Here is an 18,774-nt window from a genome sequence, read left to right on the forward strand (position 1 = left end):
AAATGATGTCCAAAACTGACAAGAACGAAGTATTTGAGCAGTGCTGGTAGCTAGGAAAAAAGATTTTGTGGCCTGCTCTGTTACAGGATCCAGTTCATGGTTTAAAATTATTACATTTAAAAAGGCTAGAAGGAACTTTGAATTTACAATAATTTTTGCACTGTAGAATGAATATATAAAAGGTATCACAAAATTGTGTGTAAAAAGAAAACAGGCAGGACTTGTATGCTGAATTTTTTTCTTTTAAGCCAGTAAGTAATTGTGAACTTCAACAGTGTATTTTAAAAGTTACAAATGTGCAAAGACTTTAGGAATGAGACATGTTTACTTTCAAAAAGTGTTCCTTGAGCTTACAGCTTCAGATTTTTCAAGATAAAAGTACAATAATGTGTCACATGACATCTTTGGAAACAAGGCACAAAAGAAAAATATAAAAGTTTCAGAGAACACTTGGAGCCCAAGTCATTCTGAGTAGCGTAAGCCGTCAACACAGTAAGGCAAATTCTAAAGGAAATCTATTACAATATTAACAGTGAAATCCTAAGCAGAGTTACACCAGTCTAAACCCGTTGATTTCAATGGGCTTGCACTAGAATAACCCTGCTTAGGATTTCGCTGTAAATAAGTTAATCACTCCTTGAAAATACTGGTCTCGTGGGGTGGGGGGGGAGAGAAGTGCTGAACATCCGAAAAGGATACCCCACTTGCAACTTAATGCCCACACTCCTCAAAGTAACGCTTACTAGAAAATACTACAAGGAGTCTTCACTTCATAAAAAGGTACTTGGATTTGCACAACCTCCTCTTCCCCATACGGTTAAGGTGAGCGACATGGAATTCCGGATCATGGAATGCTTCAGAAACCATCCATGAAAGTCACTTCCAATAACATTTCCGATCTTCTCCTGCCTCTCTCCCTCAGCTTGTTTTTTTCGGAGGAAAATTACATAGTTAAGATGCAATCAGGTTCAGAAAAAGATGAAACTATATATAAATGTTTAGAGTGTACTGAAAAGTACATAAAGTATTACAAAATACGGTCAAGGTACTGGATGCTGCAAAGCTGTTGAAAAAAATACCCAGCGGCAGGTTTTCTTCAACGCACCAAGACAGTGACAGAGGCAAGGCTTTGGCCAAGCCGCAGGGGCGAGGGTTCGGGTTCGGGCATCCGCCGCCTAGGACTTCCCAGGCAAAACATACAAGTAATTTCTTCGACTTAATTTGCATTTGTTTCTCTTTGTTCAAACCATGACAAAAACATTTTCAGCAAAGAAAGGTCAACACCTGCATCCGAAAACTATCAAAACCTTACTTTATGGGAATGAAATAAATGGCCCGGTGCTCATTCATGCTTCTAAAAAACAAAAACAAAAAACTCCTTCCTTCCGGAAGCTCCTGAACTCGGAGCCATCAGCTCCAACAGCCGCTTATTTTGTTCAGTGTTTCAAGCAGAAGATGTCTTTTCCAGCAATCCAGCTGGCTGCAGTCTATTCTATTACAAGTAAATGTGCATAACCTGCATTACTCTTCTTTTAAAAAATGTGCATAATGTTGGTCCATTTCTTTTTGTTTAAAAAAAGCTTTAGCTAACAAATTAAGACCAAACTCTTTGCCCTGTGAAGATACCCAGTACCTTATTTGATTATAATTTAATAATCTGGGACAAACCCCCCAGAGATGCTATAGAAGAGAAGGATATCTTGGCCACTAGAGCTTCACGGTCACGACGCAAGCCCCTGCTCTTCCTAGGCACAGTGGTGCAACCTGTATCGATAAAACAAAAACAGGCCCATCACAATTCGGATTTATTACACAGATTTATGAGTTGATAGTTACACCTTACAGATTTTAAAGTTTTTTGCAAAACAGTAGGAACTCCCCCGCCCAGCACATTTCCAACGGGGCTTAACTTGGGTCCAAGAAACCTTCCTACAATGCTGGCGTTCAGTTCCAAAAATGATAAAATAGAATATCCTGCATGTGTTCTAAATGTCATCTGCTTCCAACACCTGCTGGCACCTTTTGCATAAGCTAGCCCTATTCAGCTAGAACAGATGGGAATATTGATAGATGTTCCTTGTCCCAGACAGTCTTGTCAGCAGAACAAAAAAATCCTCCAGCTAGATCGATGTAAGCCAGTCACTCAGGCAGCTAGAAAAGAAGGAGCTGCTTTTAAGTTTTAACTTCAGTAATGCTTGCACTGTGCAGCCATAGCCTGCCTGCACAAAACCGATCGAGAGAGGGCACGTCTTAGCTCGCCATTCTGTCAGTATGAAAGCTGTTATGTTGGTGGATCACCCCTTCTGCTGGCAGAAAGAGAGAGTATTGCGGCAAAGAGAGAGTATCGCGGCAAAGAGTAACCATGCAACAATATGCTTGAGAAATCTTATTAAGTATCACAATCAATACCAAAAATAAATGCAAGTTCTATAACAAATACCTGATATTTAATACAACAATACTGTGCAATAGCTTACACATCTAGCATAACACAAACTTCTGAAAGGTCTTGTGTAATTCGGTATTACACTAGAGCAATAAATATCAAAATATTTTATATTTATCTGATATTTATTACAGAGCAATAAATATCAGAAGTCCATTCAATGGAAAGAAAAAACCTCACTTTGTATGTTCGAAGGATACTTTTGGATACTTGGCCGTGACTCTGAAAAAGAAACACATTGAAACAGAAGGAGATACTTTGGATCTAGATGACCTGTCAGAGCAAAGGATCAATCACAGCCGCTGACAGGACTCATCATTTAAATCTTTATTAATGGACTCTCCAGCATGACAAGGACAGAATGCGTAATGGATTTTTGATATTTATTGCTCTGCATGTATGATGGACTAAACGGCACTTTGACTGATGGATACGTGCAATATGGATACTTTGAACGTTATGATTATACCTGCACTTTATGGATATATCTGTGCACTATGTTATCTACAAACCACGTAAGTCTTATTAAGACTAGCTGTTAAGCACTAACACTTTATTATGTATAGAAGATGCAAGTGAATGACTTACAAATCCAAACTGTTAGTGTATGGCACTTTAAGAGGCGTATCCTTTGTTAGTACAGAGAGGAAGTATTGAATTACACCACCATTCAGAAGTTTATGATAGATGTGTATGCTATTGCACAATACTGTTGTACTAAATACCGGATATCTGTTCTAGACCTTGCATTTATTTTTGGTATAGATTGTGATACTTAGTAAGATTTCGCAAGCTTGTTGTTGCGCGGCAGAGAAAAGGGTGTCAGTCTCCGCAGTCCTCCCCCAAATGCAGCTCGCCACTTTGCCTGCACCCTGTTCTGAAGGGCCCCCTTCACTCCCAAGGGGCAGAACTGGGGAGGGAGCTCTGTGGGCCGCAGTGGAGAAGTCTCACTGCGGGCTTCAATCTGCCACTGTTACTTAGGGTCCAACTTAGAGGCACTAGTCCTAGCACTTTTCATTAAATACAGGTTCTTGTTCTTCTATGTCTTCTTGGAAATCTGAATGAAAGGATATAAATGGTGGCACCATGAGGAACAGAAATCTGAGACACTGCCGAACCTATCTGTAAATAGGGGCAGGAACCCCACCCCCAACCAGACCAAACCACACTAGAGAAACCTGCTTCTTGACCTTTCTCAGATATGGCTTTGGTAACCCGAGTTAAAGGCAGCTGAGAAGAATGTATCGTAGAATCTGTCCTGGTTTTCAAGAAAGGCTGATGATGTGGGATTCGTTTTCGTTTTCTCAGCCATGCCGGACGCTCCTCTCGGCTGGTCCGGGAGGAAACGACCGGGCACCCTGACCGGGCGGCTGATCCGCAAGGATTAGCCCCCAGGACTCCCAGGGAGGGAGCCAGGGTCCGGGACGCGGCGGGAAGAACTCCCCGAAATCAATGCGGGGGGGGGAATTGCCCGTTTGTCCCTATGGAGGCCGGCAGACGTGCGCGGCGCCTCGAGTGCCGCCGGGCAACGAGAAACGGCAAATAAAAGAAACAGGCGGAAGCCCGTAAACAAGCGAATCCCTTCTGTTCTACAAGCGTTTGTGAAGGAGAGGTTGATCTGAAGAAGACTCGTTCTTCCCCTTCGTTGAGTTCCAGAATTTTGTTGGCGCCCCCCCCCCCCAAATGGCAGCAAAGAAGCAAAGTCCCGCTCTCGGTAAGTCAATCTCGGCTACCTTGAAGGGGGAGTCGCTCGAAGAGTTGGTGCGCAGGGCGGTGGTGGAAGCCATAAAACCCTTTGTTGACAAGCTGAACGAAACTGATCAAAGGGTGGGCTTAATTGAAAGCGAAGTGAAAACCATTAAGGCAGCAGCGGGGGGGGGCAGAAAAGTCTGCTCTGGAAAGTGCGTCACTTGTGAAGGCTACAAAAAAGGAGCTGAAGCTGGTTGAGAACCAGCTGATCGGGCTACAGATGGAACGAACGCAGACAATTTTGCGTCTCCAAAACGTGAAAGAGGAGGAAAAAGAGGATCTGTGGGAGGTGGTCTCGGAACTATTGGCGATACCCGCGAGGACGACTAAAGAAGAGGTTAAAAGCGCCATTTTGGAGGTCCGTCGGGCTTCTTCAAAATATGCAACAAAGCGACAGTTGCCTCGTGAGATCATTATTGACTTTTCATCTAAAAAGATTCGGGACACCATCCTATATAACTCATACAATGCGGATTTGGACTTTATGGGTTTGAAAGTCAAGATTTTGAAGGACGTTCCATTTCTAGTCCGGAAACGGCGTTTTAAATATAAAAAGTTTGCAGCTCTTCTGAGGGACCATGGAATAAAGTACAAATGGTTATTCCCGGAAGGAATATGGTTCAGATATAAAGATCAGGCCTATAAGATATTATCAGAAGATCAACTAAAGGATTTTGAGAATAAAAACCCAGAACTCTGCTGCACCGAGAACGAAGAAAAGGAGGAGCCGGAGGGGGGGGAGGAGGAGGAGAGCACCGCAACAGCGGTTGCACAGAGAGAACTGCGTCCGGGACCTAGAAGGGGGAGGAAAGTTTAATCAGAATTTGAAATGTTTATTCTCTGTATGATTAACCACTCCATCATTATCCTATGGAGCTATTTTTGTATTATGACAGTATGAAGGGAAACATTGAAGTGTAGTGTTTAGTGTTTGTAGTTCATTCCCCCCCCTTTTCTTTTTTCTCTTTTTCCACCCCCCTTTGTCCCTTCCCTCTCCCCTTTCCTTGTGATAGTCTTGTGTAGTGCTGTGTAGTGTTTTGTAGTTATGAAAAATAAAAAAATTTATATAGAAAGAAAAGAAAGGCTGATGTAACTTCTATAGAACAACAAGCACGGCAGTCAAACTGCCGCATCTACCCTGATTATCCGCGAATGTCCAAGATTTGCCAGTCCTCCTGTCTTAGATCCTGGAGCTGCGAGGAACCGAGTCATTTGCACACAAACTACACGCTCCATCGCTGAGCACCTTCAAAAAAACTACCCCAGATCTTAATACCTGCGTCCACTCATTTGTCTGGGGGTCATACGACTCCACTGTATTAAGGTATGTTTGTCCGTCATATCCTCCGACTGCATATAATTTGTCTCCAAGCAGACAGACTCCCACAGCATCTCTGCCAATGCTCATGGAAGCCACAGCAGTCCACATGTCTGTTTTGGGGTCATACCTGGAAAAAAAAGTACAACTGAATTGCCCCAAGATCTGACAACCCCCCTCCCATAATATATAGGGTATCATATATCTCTAGGCTTGACTTGTTATTCCTTCGTTCTAAAATTTGGAAGTTCATTTGTTGGTTTCACTGCAACTTTAAAAATAATCTATTCTACCCTCTGACCTGGATAGCCCAGGTGAGCCTGATCTTGTCAGATCTCAGATGCTAAGCAGGGTCGGCCTTGGTTAGTAATTGGATGGGAGGCCTCCATCGAAGACTAGGGCTGCAGAGGCAGGCAGTGGCAAACCACCTCTGTTAGTCTCTCGCCATGAAAACCTCAACCAGGGGTCGCCATCAGTCAGCTGTGACTTGAAAGCACTCCTCCCCCCCCCTCCCCTATATTCACTTGGCCTGCTTCTTCTACAAGCCCCAACTACAGCAATTTTGCTCTTGGCATTATTTTGCTCCCAGCAGTTCACACCTTTCAGTTCATTTAATGGGATCCTTTCTAACTGTTCCCTCCCTGATCCTGTCTAATGGGGTTTGTAACATCCACTTTTAACTACATAATGTTTTTATCTGACATTCTGACCCAAACCCTGTAACTTAATAATTGCATGATTACCGACTGTCTTTGTGGTTGAAATGCCACCACTTGTCCAAAGCTCCCAAAAGAGTCGCTGACTATGACGGGACACGAACCCAAGCTGCCAGATGTGTGTCCAACTGTCTTATTTCCAACTGGCCTATCAACTTTATAGCCAGGCTACCATTAGAAATTACCCCGGTTAACGGCTTCCACTTAAGCCATCTTTCTCTGCACTTTGCTTCTTTTTCTCTCTCTTCCTGCACAATAAGCCAAATACACTAAAGGCCTCTTTTAAGCTGCTCCAAAAAGGAACACGAGTGACACTCTGTGTGTTATTACGAGCAGCACTTGTTACAGCCAGAAGTCCAACTTAAAGTGTGGTTTTGTAACAGGTAAAAACTGCTGAAATCCCATGGTTTCATCAGTCTGGTGAAGAGCAGTTAATCTCAAAGAAAGACAGCTTTTTAAAAATAAAATTGACTTCTACTAACATGAGAGGTGGTTCTGAAGGTGCCATTCTACTGACATGGTGCATCGCTTCTGTGTGTGTGTGAGAGAGAGAGGATAATTGCAGTCAGTTCCTCCCTCTCACTTTGCCTCTGTTCCTGGGGGTCTACTGACAGAAAAGGTGACAATTGCGGGGGGGGGGCACAGAAAGCTGAAGAGGAGAGATGAGAAAGTTGCCCCTCATCTAGTGCAAATTTGTTGGCACGTTTCTAGATTTGTCCTAAAAGAAAAGATTCTGTACTGTACTTTCTTGCTTGAGCTTTCTGAGACAATTGAAGCCAGTATCTTCTCTCCATGTTTTATTGGACTGTTACCTCTCCACACAATCAGAAAGCCGGGAAGTCAGTGAAGCTGGTGCATCGTGGCCTCCAATAGCATAGAGGAACCCATTCCAGGTGGTCACTCCAACACCCCCTCTTCGTTTTGACATTTGAGCACAAAGTGTCCACTTGTTAGTATGCGGATCAAAACACTCCACTGATTTAAGGCAAGAGCTGCCATCACGACCACCAACCGCATATAATCTGCGAACACACGGTAGGAATTCAACAAAGCAGTAATTTTTAACCACATACAGATATACAAAGAAAGGAGACGGTCATGCTAATACTGAATTACAATGATTATTCTGGTACAGCAAAAATCCTGAGAAGTCTAACACACTGAAATCTTCCTAGGGGGCAAGAGATTCTCACGTTCCTTTCTTTTCCTTCGAAGGAAACTCCCCCTGCAAGGATTTCTGTTCAGTCTCCTTCGTTTTCTGACGTTGCTGGTGTTAGAGGCTGCCTGTCATTTCTTGAAAGCAAAGTCAACCGTTGTTCCCACTCATTAGGTGATGCAGCGTCATTTTCTGCTGCCTTAATTTGAGGGCACGAAATGCTAGCTAGCCACCTTTATGGACAGATGTATATAAGTGCTTTGCAGGAACTATTTACAAATTACATTTCTTTCCAATAATGGCGAATAAATCTGTTTTTGATTAAAGTATCAGCACATTCCGGACGGGGCGGCATTTCCTCTGCAGGAACAGACTCACCACTTGGGGGGACAGTATTAGACCTGTGCCTACAAATGGAGGCTCAGGTCTCCTCTCTGGTGTGTAATCCCCTCACCCAGCCTTGGCTCACGTATTGATTGGAGCTCTTTCTGTACCAACAGACTCTGGAGATGGCTATTCTTGCCAGTCCCATCTAAACTGGGCGACTGCAATGGGTGTTACGTGGAGCTGCTTTTGAAAACTCTTCAGAAACTTCAGTTGTACCAAATAAAATAGCTTAACAGCTGATGGGCGTGAACTATTCATATCCTGTTTCCCTGCTGTTAAAAGAGTTACGTCTGGTTATGCATCCATTTATGAAGACAATTAAAAGTGCTGAAAACCTAACAGCCTGGGATCAGAGTAATTAATGACTGCCTGTTCCCATCTGCTCAAGGCCTTTGGCACGTGTTCCCCCCTTTGGAAGCCAGGGCCACCAGAAATAGGGCCTTTCCTGTCATGGCTTATTGATTCGGCTAGTCACCTAACCACTTAGTTTCAGACCCCACTTAAAATAATTTTATTTACTTAGGCATTTGATTATTTTCTTTTCCCCGCCTCCCCTGCTTGTCTAAAAGGCTTCTAACGAACTACCAACTCTTTGTACAGGTTTTAAATTTAGACATGCTGCTATTGCTATTTGATTATGTTGTAAATGTTGTGGTTTTGATGGTATTTATAGTTGCTATTCATTAATCCAGGTCCTTATGGAAGGTATCTAAATCTTATAAACGAGTAAGTAATTACATAATCAAAATACAAGAATGTACAAAGATAAAAGAAATAACATTTGGAGACATTACAAAACAGAAAATACATAGGAACAGTAGAGCTTCCTATTAAAATAGTTGTTCAAGGAAAAGTTAATGTTTCTCAGAAAAAATTATTTGTTTCCCTTTCCCTAAATTAAACTGTCTTTTCTCGTTGACAGTTTCTTCTGCCTATGTTTTATAGAAAATGTTCATGTTCCCATAACTTTTAAAATCTGTGATCACCTAGTAAATTTGCTATTAAATACATATCTGTAGATTTGACTACATCATATTTGCATCACAAAGAAACATCAAGACGGCATTTTTGTATTCTTGAAGCCATTTAAGATCTAGACATAATAAAAATTAGGACAGATTTTCTGATGTCTACGGAATAAATTAACAGAAAACAGGCACCATCCTAATTCATAGCACTCCTTCCTTCTACTGGGTCTGGTGGGTGCATAAAAAAATTAATTTAGTAAGAAATATATCCCTAGATTCTGCGTAAATTTACCAGAAAATCAATTTAATTATTTATCTAAAAAGTTCTGCTTACTTTCCACTTAGTACTGCCACACCTACAGTACTCCTTGGAGTTGACATACTGGCCACAAAGTTCCACTGGCGTGCCTGAGGATCCCACCTTTCCACGGTATTCAGGTAGCTCCAGCCATCGTGTCCTCCCACGGCATACATAGGACCTTCCAATACAGCCACCCCTTAAAGCAAAACACAGAGGAAGTTTCTGAAGATTAAACGGACATTCATCGTCACAGATAGCAGGTGGCGTCGAGGTTTTTACCTTCAAAAAACACTTTATGCCCATTTCTGTGGGGAGGAACCCCCCCTCCCCTTTACGTAGGCCTATGAGCACGCTCCACAGCCCCCTCCCACAGAGCTCCGGCCTGAACTACTGGGGGCTGTGTTCAGTCTGTGTGAAGGCTAGTCTGCTTTAGAGACCCCCGTGCCTCCCTGAAGCTCTGCATTAGAGAAGACGGCTGGAGGTGGGTGGGCTGTCTTTCAGGGAAGCCAGTCCACTGTTTATCAGTCCTTTCACTGAAGAATCCCTGATCATCTTCCAAGGTTTCTCAGTGAGGAGGCATCAACTGCTTTAAGTCTAATTTTTGTCACTAAAAGGATCAGAAGCGTTTCAGTCTTCAAGGAAGTACACATGAAGCTATCGTGCTGAATCAGACCTTTGGCCGATCAAGGTCAGTGGCGCCTACTCAGACCGGCAGTGGTTCCCCAAGGATTCGTCCGGGTCTTTTGCACCAGCCATTTCCGGATCCTTTTCAATGGAGGTGGCCAGGGATTGAACTTGAGACCTTCTGTGTGCAAAGAGGTGCTCTGCCACTGAGCCACACCCTCCTACAGGGTTAAATGAAAGCCTTAGATTTCAACTACAAGGGAGGAGCTCACCCCAATCTCTGCAACCCTAGGAAGTTACAAGCAGAAAGCCAAATTCTTTGCCATGCCCAAAACTGGTATTCATAACAAAATGTAAAGTATACTAAAAACTGTCCAGAATTACATCAGGGAAGACGGCCTTCCTACATGAAACTCCACTTGAAGGAAACAGGGCAAAACAGACATGCATCGCTTATTTAGTTTGGCATGCTCACAGCCCGCCTATTCATACAACAGACCCCTCCCCCAGTTTAAACTGTATCAAAATATCCATACAATAAAAGGGGCCACAGCAAAGCAATCAAAAATTAAACCAACCAGCGGATAATATTAAAGTTCATAAGCTATAAAGCAATCTAGATCCAATGGGGAAAAGGTTAAAAATTCAAGAGATAACCACAAAACAAACATCCCAGAGGAAGGTTTCTGGCAGCCCTGGTGCAGCCACTGGAGAGGTCTGTCGTGCACGGCCACCTGTCCGAGAGGAGGCACCCAAGGGGTCAAGCAAGGCCCATTTCTATCTCCAGGTGCAGGCTGCCTTCACTGATGAACTGCCTTTTTTTTTTTTTTTTAAATTTTTATTGGGTTAGAATCCATTATTTTTACATTTACATCCAATTTTCCCCAAATTTTTCATTTCTAACCCCCTCCCTTTCCCCCCCTTTTATTGACTTCCAACAGCTTTCCCACCCTTTGTCCCTTTTCCCTTACTTCTATTAAATTCCTCTATCTAAAACAGATATACATTCTCCATTATATTAAGCAGTACATCCTTAACTACTTTTCTTGTTATATACCCAAACTGTAAATCTTTGTTTCCATCTTGGATAAACAATTTATCCCATTTTCCAGTTTTAAATATTTCTATATATCATAAACCTATATATCATAAACCATAAAAATCTTACACTTAAATCAAACAATTTGACTTATTCTCTATATATTACTCATTCTATCTTTTTATGGTAATTCTATATAGCTCATCACATAGTCAATCAATTTAACTCTTCTGTACATTCAGTTTGGTGCATTATATAAATCTTATCAAAGAAAGAAAATATTGTTGGTTACTCAATCCTTATATTTAAACCTTATCATTAATTATTTTCTATCAATATTCTATCTATTAACCTATATATATCTATATATATATCAATCTGTTAATCTAACTGCTTATAAATTCACATTTATCTCTTCCTCTCCCGGTAAAGTCACCCCCCTCTATTATACTTTTATTATACTTCAGTAGTTCTCAAACTGCCACAGTTTTCCTCCCACCTCCCATTTCTTCTCCAAATATTGTTTCAGCTTCTCCCAATCTGTGTTAAACTGCCCTGAGTCCAGATTTCTCAGTTTTCTTGTCATCTTGTCCATCTCTGCCATGTACAGCAATTTGTAGATCCAATCTTCAATAGTTGGCACTTCTTGTACTTTCCATTTTTGCGCATACAAAAGTCTGGCTGCTGCTGTCATATAAAATATCAACGTCCTATGATGGGCTGGAATTCCCTCCATTCCCAAGTTTAGTAGCAGGAGTTCTGGGTTCTTATTTATTTGAAATTGTAAAATTTCACTCATTTCTCTTATTATTTCCCCCCAGTACTGCCTAGCTACATCACACGACCACCACATGTGATAGAGGGAGCCCTCATGCTTCCTACATTTCCAGCATTTATTAGAAGTGTTCAAGTTCCCTAGCGCAATCTTCTTTGGTGTCATGTACCAACGATATATCATTTTGTAAATGTTCTCTTTAATGTTAGTACATGTCGTTGTCTTCATTGTAGTTTTCCACAAGTATTCCCATGCCTCCATTGTTATTTCTTTATTAAAATTTATAGCCCATTTCACCATCTGTGTTTTGACTGTCTCATCCTCGGTATACCATTTCAACAGTACTTGGTATACCTTGGATATTCGTTTCTTGTCTTCTTTAAGAAGGGTCTGCTCTAGTTCCGAATTCTCTGTTCGTATACCCCCCTTTACAGAGTCCGAATTATATAAGTCTCTGATCTGTCTATACTGGAACCAGTCGTAATTAGGTGATAGTTCCTCTTGCGTCTTTATTCTAAGTTTAGATGCTTCAGTTTTAGTTATTTCTTTGTACGTTAAACGTTGTACGTTCATTATCAACAGCTCTCGGATCTATCACCTCATATGGAACCACCCACAAGGGAGTTCCTTCTTGTAAGTAAATTCTGTACTTCTTCCAGATTATATATAGACTTCTCCGTACAAAATGGTGCAGGAACATCGAGTTGACCTTTACTTTGTCATGCCATAGGTATGCGTGCCATCCAAAAAATTTTTTATATCCCTCTAGGGCTAATAGTTTCTTGTTCTTTAATGTCATCCACTCTTTCAACCAAACTAGGCAGATTGCATCATGGTAAAGTCTCAGATTGGGCAGTTGCATTCCGCCTCTTTCCTTTGCATCTTGTAAAACTTTTACTTTCACTCGAGGCTTCTTGCCTGCCCAAACAAAATCTGATATTTTCCTCTGCCATTTTTCAAATTGTTTAGAGTCTCTGATGATTGGTATTGTCTGTAGCAAAAACATTACTCTTGGTAACACATTCATCTTAACTGCTGCAATCCTGCCCAACCATGACAAATTCAGTCTATTCCATTTAATCAAGTCTCTCTCTATCTGAGTCCATAGTTTTTCATAGTTGTTTTTAAATAAATCTATATTCTTTGCAGTCAGTTCAACTCCCAAATATTTCACTTTGCTTGTTACTTCACAATCCGTTGTTTCCGTTAACAATTGTTGTTTCTGCTTAGTCATATTTTTACATAATATCTTTGACTTCTTTTTGTTGATATAAAAACCTGCCAAGTCCCCAAACTCCTTGATCTTATCTATCACTCTTGGCATGTTCTCCAACGGGTCCTCTACAATTAACATTATATCGTCCGCAAATGCTCTGACCTTATATGAATAGTCCTTTATTTTTATTCCACGAATTTCCTCATCTTGTCGTATTTGTATCATCAGAATCTCCAATACTAAAATAAACAACAGTGGAGACAACGGGCAACCTTGTCTTGTTCCTTTACTAATCGTCAGTTTCTTAGTCACTTCATCATTCACCACAATTGCTGCAGTCTGGTCTCTGTAAATTTCCTTGATTGCTCTGATGAATCTTTCTCCCAATTGTAGCTTTTCCATAGTGGCAAACATAAAGTCCCAGTTTAAATTGTCAAACGCCTTTTCAGCGTCAACAAAGAAGAAACCAACCTCTTTATCACAACGCTTATCATAATATTCAATAGCATTGATCACTGTCCTTAAGTTATCTCTTATTTGTCTGTCTGGCAAAAAGCCTGCTTGTTCCTCTTCTATAACTTCCGAGAGCCATCCCTTCAGTCTCTCCGCCAGTATCTTCGCAAAAATTTTATAGTCATTGTTAAGTAGCGATATAGGTCTGTAATTTTTCACGTTAGTCAAGTCTTGGCCCTCTTTTGGGATCAATGATATGTTCGCTTCACTCCAAGTGTCTGGAATCCTTTGATCCCTAAAAACTCCATTCATCACCTCTTTTAGGAATGGTGCCAGTTCATTGGCCATTGTCTTATAAAGTTTAGCCGTAAGTCCATCTGGCCCTGGCGCCTTTCCTAGATTTGCGGATTGTATTGCCTTGCTTATTTCCTCGTCAGTTACTTCACTGTTCAATTTATTTCTCCAAGCTTCCGAGATTTCTGGAAGTTTGGTTTTCTCCAGATATGTCGCTATTGATTCTTTATTTACTTCTTTCTTATTGTACAGCTTAGCGTAAAATTTATAAAAGGCTCTACTAATGGTAGTCTGCTCCAGATATGTTTTGTTGTCTTCACAAATTTTGTTTATTATTTTCTTTTCCCTTCTCTTCTTCAATTGCCATGCCAGGTACTTCCCAGGTTTATTGGCCCCCTCAAACGCTTTTTGATTCAGTCTTTTAAGATTCCACTCCAATTCTTTATTACTCATTGCTGTTAGCTGCTCTTGGAGTATTTTAATTTCCTGGTATAATTTCTTTTTCCCTGGTCTCTTTTTTAGCTGTATTTCTTTGGCTTTTATTTTCTCCTCAATCTCTTGTCTTTTCTCCTCTTTCTTCTTTCTTGCTCTACCATTTAAGTCCATTAGTATGCCCCTTATAACCGCCTTATAAGCATCCCAAACTTTATTGGTTGGTACTTCTTTATTCACATTATATTGTATGAAAAACTTTGTCTCTCTTCTCAATATTTCCATATTCTCTCTTTCCTGTAACAAGTCCTCATTTATTCTCCATGCTTTCCTCTTTCTCCTTTTTCCTAGTTTCCACATAATTGGGTTGTGATCTGAGCCTACCATCGGCATTATTTCTACCTCCTTAGTCCATAACGCTAAGTCTTTTGAGGCCCAGATCATGTCAATTCTTGATAATGTAGAATGCCTTGCAGAATAAAAAGTAAACTGTCTACTTTTAGGATATTCTCTCCTCCATACATCTTCGAGAGTCTCTTGTTGAATCAACTCAAAAAAGAGCTTTGGCAGTAGTCCTCTTTTCTTTTGTGCCGTTGTAGTCTTTTTATCTAGTTCCAAGTCTGTCACTCCATTGAAGTCTCCAGCAAGAATTATCTGGTCGTATAAAAGGTCATCTAAATGCTTCCTCAAATCCTCAAAGAAGCTTTCTTTTGCACCGTTAGGTGCATAAAGTCCGACTACCAACACTCTCTTTAAATTCCAAATACATTCCACTGCTACAAATCTGGCTTCCACATCTCTCATAACAAATTTTGGCTGTAGCTCCTCTTTTATGTACAACACCACTCCTCTTTTTTTCTTGTTGGAGGCCGCTACAAATTCTTTGCCCAATTTTCCAGATTTTAAATATTTTACATCCTGCTTTCTAATATGGGTCTCTTGCAAACAAACAATATCACATTTTTGTTTTAGTAGCCAGTGAAAAATATTTTTCCTCTTATTCGGTGAGTTTAGTCCATTTACATTCCAAGATATTACTTTACATTCCATGCTCATGATCTTGTTGGTAAGTCTTTTTCATTGTCCTTAATAAATCGCTCCATCTCTCGCTCAGATCTGATACGTTTTTTGACCCCTCCAAACTCAAAGGACACTCCTTCTGGTAACTCCCATCTGTACCTGATTTTCATGTCCTTCAAGATCTGAATTAGCACTTTATATTTTTTCCGGTCCAATAACACTGACCTAGGTAGTTCCTTCATTACAATAATCGTCTTGCCATCAATCTCCAATGGATCTTGAAACTGTTTTGTCACAATCTTCTCTTTCATGTTTCGTGTCGTAAACTGCACAATCACATCTCTTGGTAGTTTCCTCTGGGTTGCAATTCTCGAGTTCACACGATATGCCACATCTAGGATAGCCACAACTTCCTCCTCCTCCTTCCCCATTCAGCTAACACCTCAGTCATCTGTTCTTGCGCTGACTTTCCTTCCACTTCTGGCAAGCCACGAAAACGTAGCTGCTTCTCCATGTGTTTAGTTTCTGCAACTGACATTCTCCCCTTCACCAATCTCAACTCTGTTTGTTGCGTGTCTGCTAAATTCTCCATCGCGTCTTCTACTGTTTTAACTCTCTGCTGCGTTCCTTGTAATTCACTTTGTATTGTTTCCATACCTTTTTTCACTTCTGACAGCTCCGATTTTACTGTCTGTGTAACCTCTTTAACCTCTTTAATCAGTTCCAGTTTCGTGTCCTTGAGTTCTTTAATCACATCTAAAAGTTTTTTATCCAGGTTTTCTATTGCCGATTGCCACTCTTTTTTTGACATCGTGGGGCTTGCTTTAGCTCGCTCCCACGAGTCCGCTCTCTTCCTTAACTCCGTGGCGTAAAATTTAAAGTTTTTTTATTTTAAGTGTCCCGGTCTTCTTGCAAAAATTAAATTTTAAAGAGTCCAAAATGTCGGGCGTCTTTTCTCTATGGTTTCTCTATGATTTTGTAATCCAAGATGGCCTACTTCCTTTTCCGCTGAAGCCGCGACCCTTCCCCTTTCAAAGATGGCGATTCCCTTCTTCCTGCCCTCCTGCAAGGGCCGCTTCTCTCCAGCCACTCTATTGTTATTACGCACTTCCTGTCTCCTGTCTTCCCACAGCAGATCTCGCGATGGTGTCTTTTTCTCACAGCTCCAAAGCCACAGGTATTCAAAACAATAGTCCGTTTTCTTTAATAACTTCTTTAAACTTAGTCTCTTTTCAGATACAACTCCTGCCGAGTCTTCCCCTCCTTTTCACTAGTCTGTTGCAGTTTAAAAATCTACTTTTTTTCCTCTCTGTTTTTGTCAATCTGTCCCGTATCGGAAGATAATGATCTTTACCTTCTCTTCACTTTTCTCGGGTTGTAATCGCTGTTTCGATTTTAAGTTCTCCTCTCAGCTTCTTCCCCCAATCGAGGCTTGGGTATGTAGGTCTTATGCCAGCCGAATTGGCCCCAAAACTGCCGCAGAGATTGTAGCCGACCCGTCGCAAGGTGGGACCTCAAGGATCGAGAGGGGACCCGTTGTGTAGAGCCCCCCCTCGTCTGAGATCTATCTCACCCTAGGGTCTTGAGCGTTCTTTGCCTGCTCTCCGCCTGAGAGCAGTCGGCCGCGCGCTATTTTCACCCCGCCGGCCGGTTAAAACGGCAGTCCGGTCAGCTCCGCAAGTGGAGCTGCGTTAGACCTCCATGGATCCCAAACCGGAAGTCCGATGAACTGCCTTTGTTGATGAACAAGATCGTTTCTGTCCCATAGCCACGTCAGAAGCCAAAGAGGTGGCGGCGGCTGCACCTGACCCAACACCTTCTCCAAGAATGGCAGTCCTGCTGGCTTGCTGGCTCCTGATATAACAACGCTCGATTTATAGACGGCCCTTCAGGACAACTTAACGCCCACTCAGAGCGGTTTACAAACTAGGTCATTATTATCCCCACAACAATAATCACCCCGTGAGGTGGGTTATCAGGTTACAGCATCTCTTTCTGTCTCTCAAAGATAACCAGGCCAAAGGAGCCAGTCCAAGTCCAGGGTCAGCTTTCTCAGCAAGCAATCAAGGCGGTGCCAGCAGCCCAGCCTCTCAGGTACCTGCTGCAGCCACGCCTCAAAAGCTTCTCTCGGGAGACTTTACAGCCCCGCGCCCAAACAGCCAGCTCCTCAGGAACAGTCCTGTAAAGACTCGTCTTCGCCACCCTCAGGGCGCGGCATCGAGCCAGAAGACGTGCGCTTTGCCTCCTTGCCTCTGTTCTCAGCCTTCTTCTGTGGCCCTCCGAAGGGGTGGGTGATCCCGGACGGCCGGGAGTGGCTAACTGGCCTTCGCCCGCTGAATTAGAGCCGGATGGGGGCGATGGTTCTGAGCCAGCTTTTGGCTGTAAGTCCTGGCAGGCCTGCGCCTCTTTCCCCTGCTGGTCGGCTTCTGTCAGCTCTGGGCTGGTTCCGCAGGGCCCCTCTCCTCTGAGGAGTCCTCGCTGTCGCTGAGCTCTGGCGGACCCGTGACAGGAACATGAGACATAGGTCTATTAACTGTCACGATTACTAGGGCCAAGAACTGGCTCCGTTGAAAGTGGAGAGCCTCCTTCAGTTTTATGGGGTCAGTCCTTATCTCGGAGAACAGTCTCCACTGTCCAGCTAGCCAGGACCCTGGCTGTTCACTTTAACTAGTCACGAACAGCTTTATCCCTAGAAGGGATAAAACATCTGACAATTGGCCTGCTAATCCCAAGGATCTTGTCTACATGCTTGCACTGCACAAGATTAAAACTATCAAGCTAAATGGGACAAGCAGTGGCTCAGAGAACCATCACAGAACTACTCTATCAAATGCGTGTATTTTGCATCAGGTGCAAGCAATCTTATCCACAAAATATTTTGCAAAAAAATTCACTGCTGGTCAGGTTCATGCCCTCTTTCTCCGGAGACCAAACGGGAGTAAACTACTCAAAAAGAAGAAAAAAGCCCTGCTGGCCGACAGTGCAGGGAATGCAAGGGCTGCAAGGGAGCCATTCTTTGTCACCATTACAACTACAGAGTAAGCCCTAATATGGGTCCTAGCCGGCCATCATTAGGATCTGATACAAAATTTCCATCAACTTTTTTCATTTTTAGATTTTTGTGCAAAGGTGTGGGTTGGTCCCAGCTAGGTACAGACATTCCCCTCAGTCCATATATGGTTGTATGTGCAGATTTTTCAATTTGCATTCTGAGGGCCCAGTTCAGAATCCTACTATATAAAAGGCTAAGCATGTTGCAGACAACTCACTTCCTACCCTGGTGTACCTGCAGAGGGCGCTGTCATGGAGGGAAGCCCAGAAGAGGCAGCCCATCACTCCAAGAGTGCGCTGCGGCAGGAAACCCAGGCTGGGATCAGGCGCAGAGCAGGCAGCAATGCCTGCCCACCCCGGCATTCACCCAGCTGGGATCAGGAGTGGAGCAGGTGGCAATGTGCGCCCCTCTTCACTCAGCTGGGATCAGGAGCGCAGCAAGTGGCAATGCCCATCCCCGGCATTCACCCAGCTGGGATCAGGAGTGGAGCAGGTGGCAATGCCCAACTCCCCGCCATCACCCAGCTTGGATCAGAAGCGGACCAGGTGGCAATGCGCGCCCCTCTTCACTCAGCTGGGATCAGGAGCGCAGCAAGTGGCAATGCCCGTCCCCGGCATTCACACAGCTGGGATCAGGAGCAGAACAGGAGGCAATGCCTGCTCCCCCCTTCACCCAGGCGGGATCTGGGGAGGAGTAAGCGGCAATGCCCATTCCACCTTCATTCAACCAGAAGCAGGTGCAGGGCAGGTAGCAATACCAGCATCCCCTTCATCCAGCCAGGATCAGACGCAGAGCAAGCTCCAATGTCTGACCCCTTTCACCAAGACA

General features: G+C 42.8%; 1 protein-coding gene across 4 annotated transcripts in view; it reads right to left on the bottom strand.

The window, feature by feature from the left end:
* Positions 1-253: 253 nt before the first annotated feature.
* Positions 254-18,774, bottom strand: part of KLHL5 (kelch like family member 5) — a 90,191-nt gene continuing 71,670 nt past the window's right edge. For all 4 annotated transcript variants that reach the window (XM_054989864.1, XM_054989865.1, XM_054989863.1 and 1 more), the window contains 4 exons: positions 9,075-9,237; positions 7,042-7,251; positions 5,472-5,643; positions 254-1,764 (listed from right to left, as the gene is read on the bottom strand). In XM_054989864.1, coding sequence (XP_054845839.1) covers positions 1,708-1,764; positions 5,472-5,643; positions 7,042-7,251; positions 9,075-9,237 — 602 coding nt within the window. In that variant the 3' untranslated portion in view covers positions 254-1,707. The remainder of the gene's footprint in view (positions 1,765-5,471; positions 5,644-7,041; positions 7,252-9,074; positions 9,238-18,774) is intronic.

The sequence above is a fragment of the Eublepharis macularius genome, chromosome 10 (genome assembly GCF_028583425.1).
Source record: "Eublepharis macularius isolate TG4126 chromosome 10, MPM_Emac_v1.0, whole genome shotgun sequence".
In the NCBI taxonomy this organism is placed as follows: Eukaryota; Metazoa; Chordata; class Lepidosauria; order Squamata; family Eublepharidae; genus Eublepharis; species Eublepharis macularius.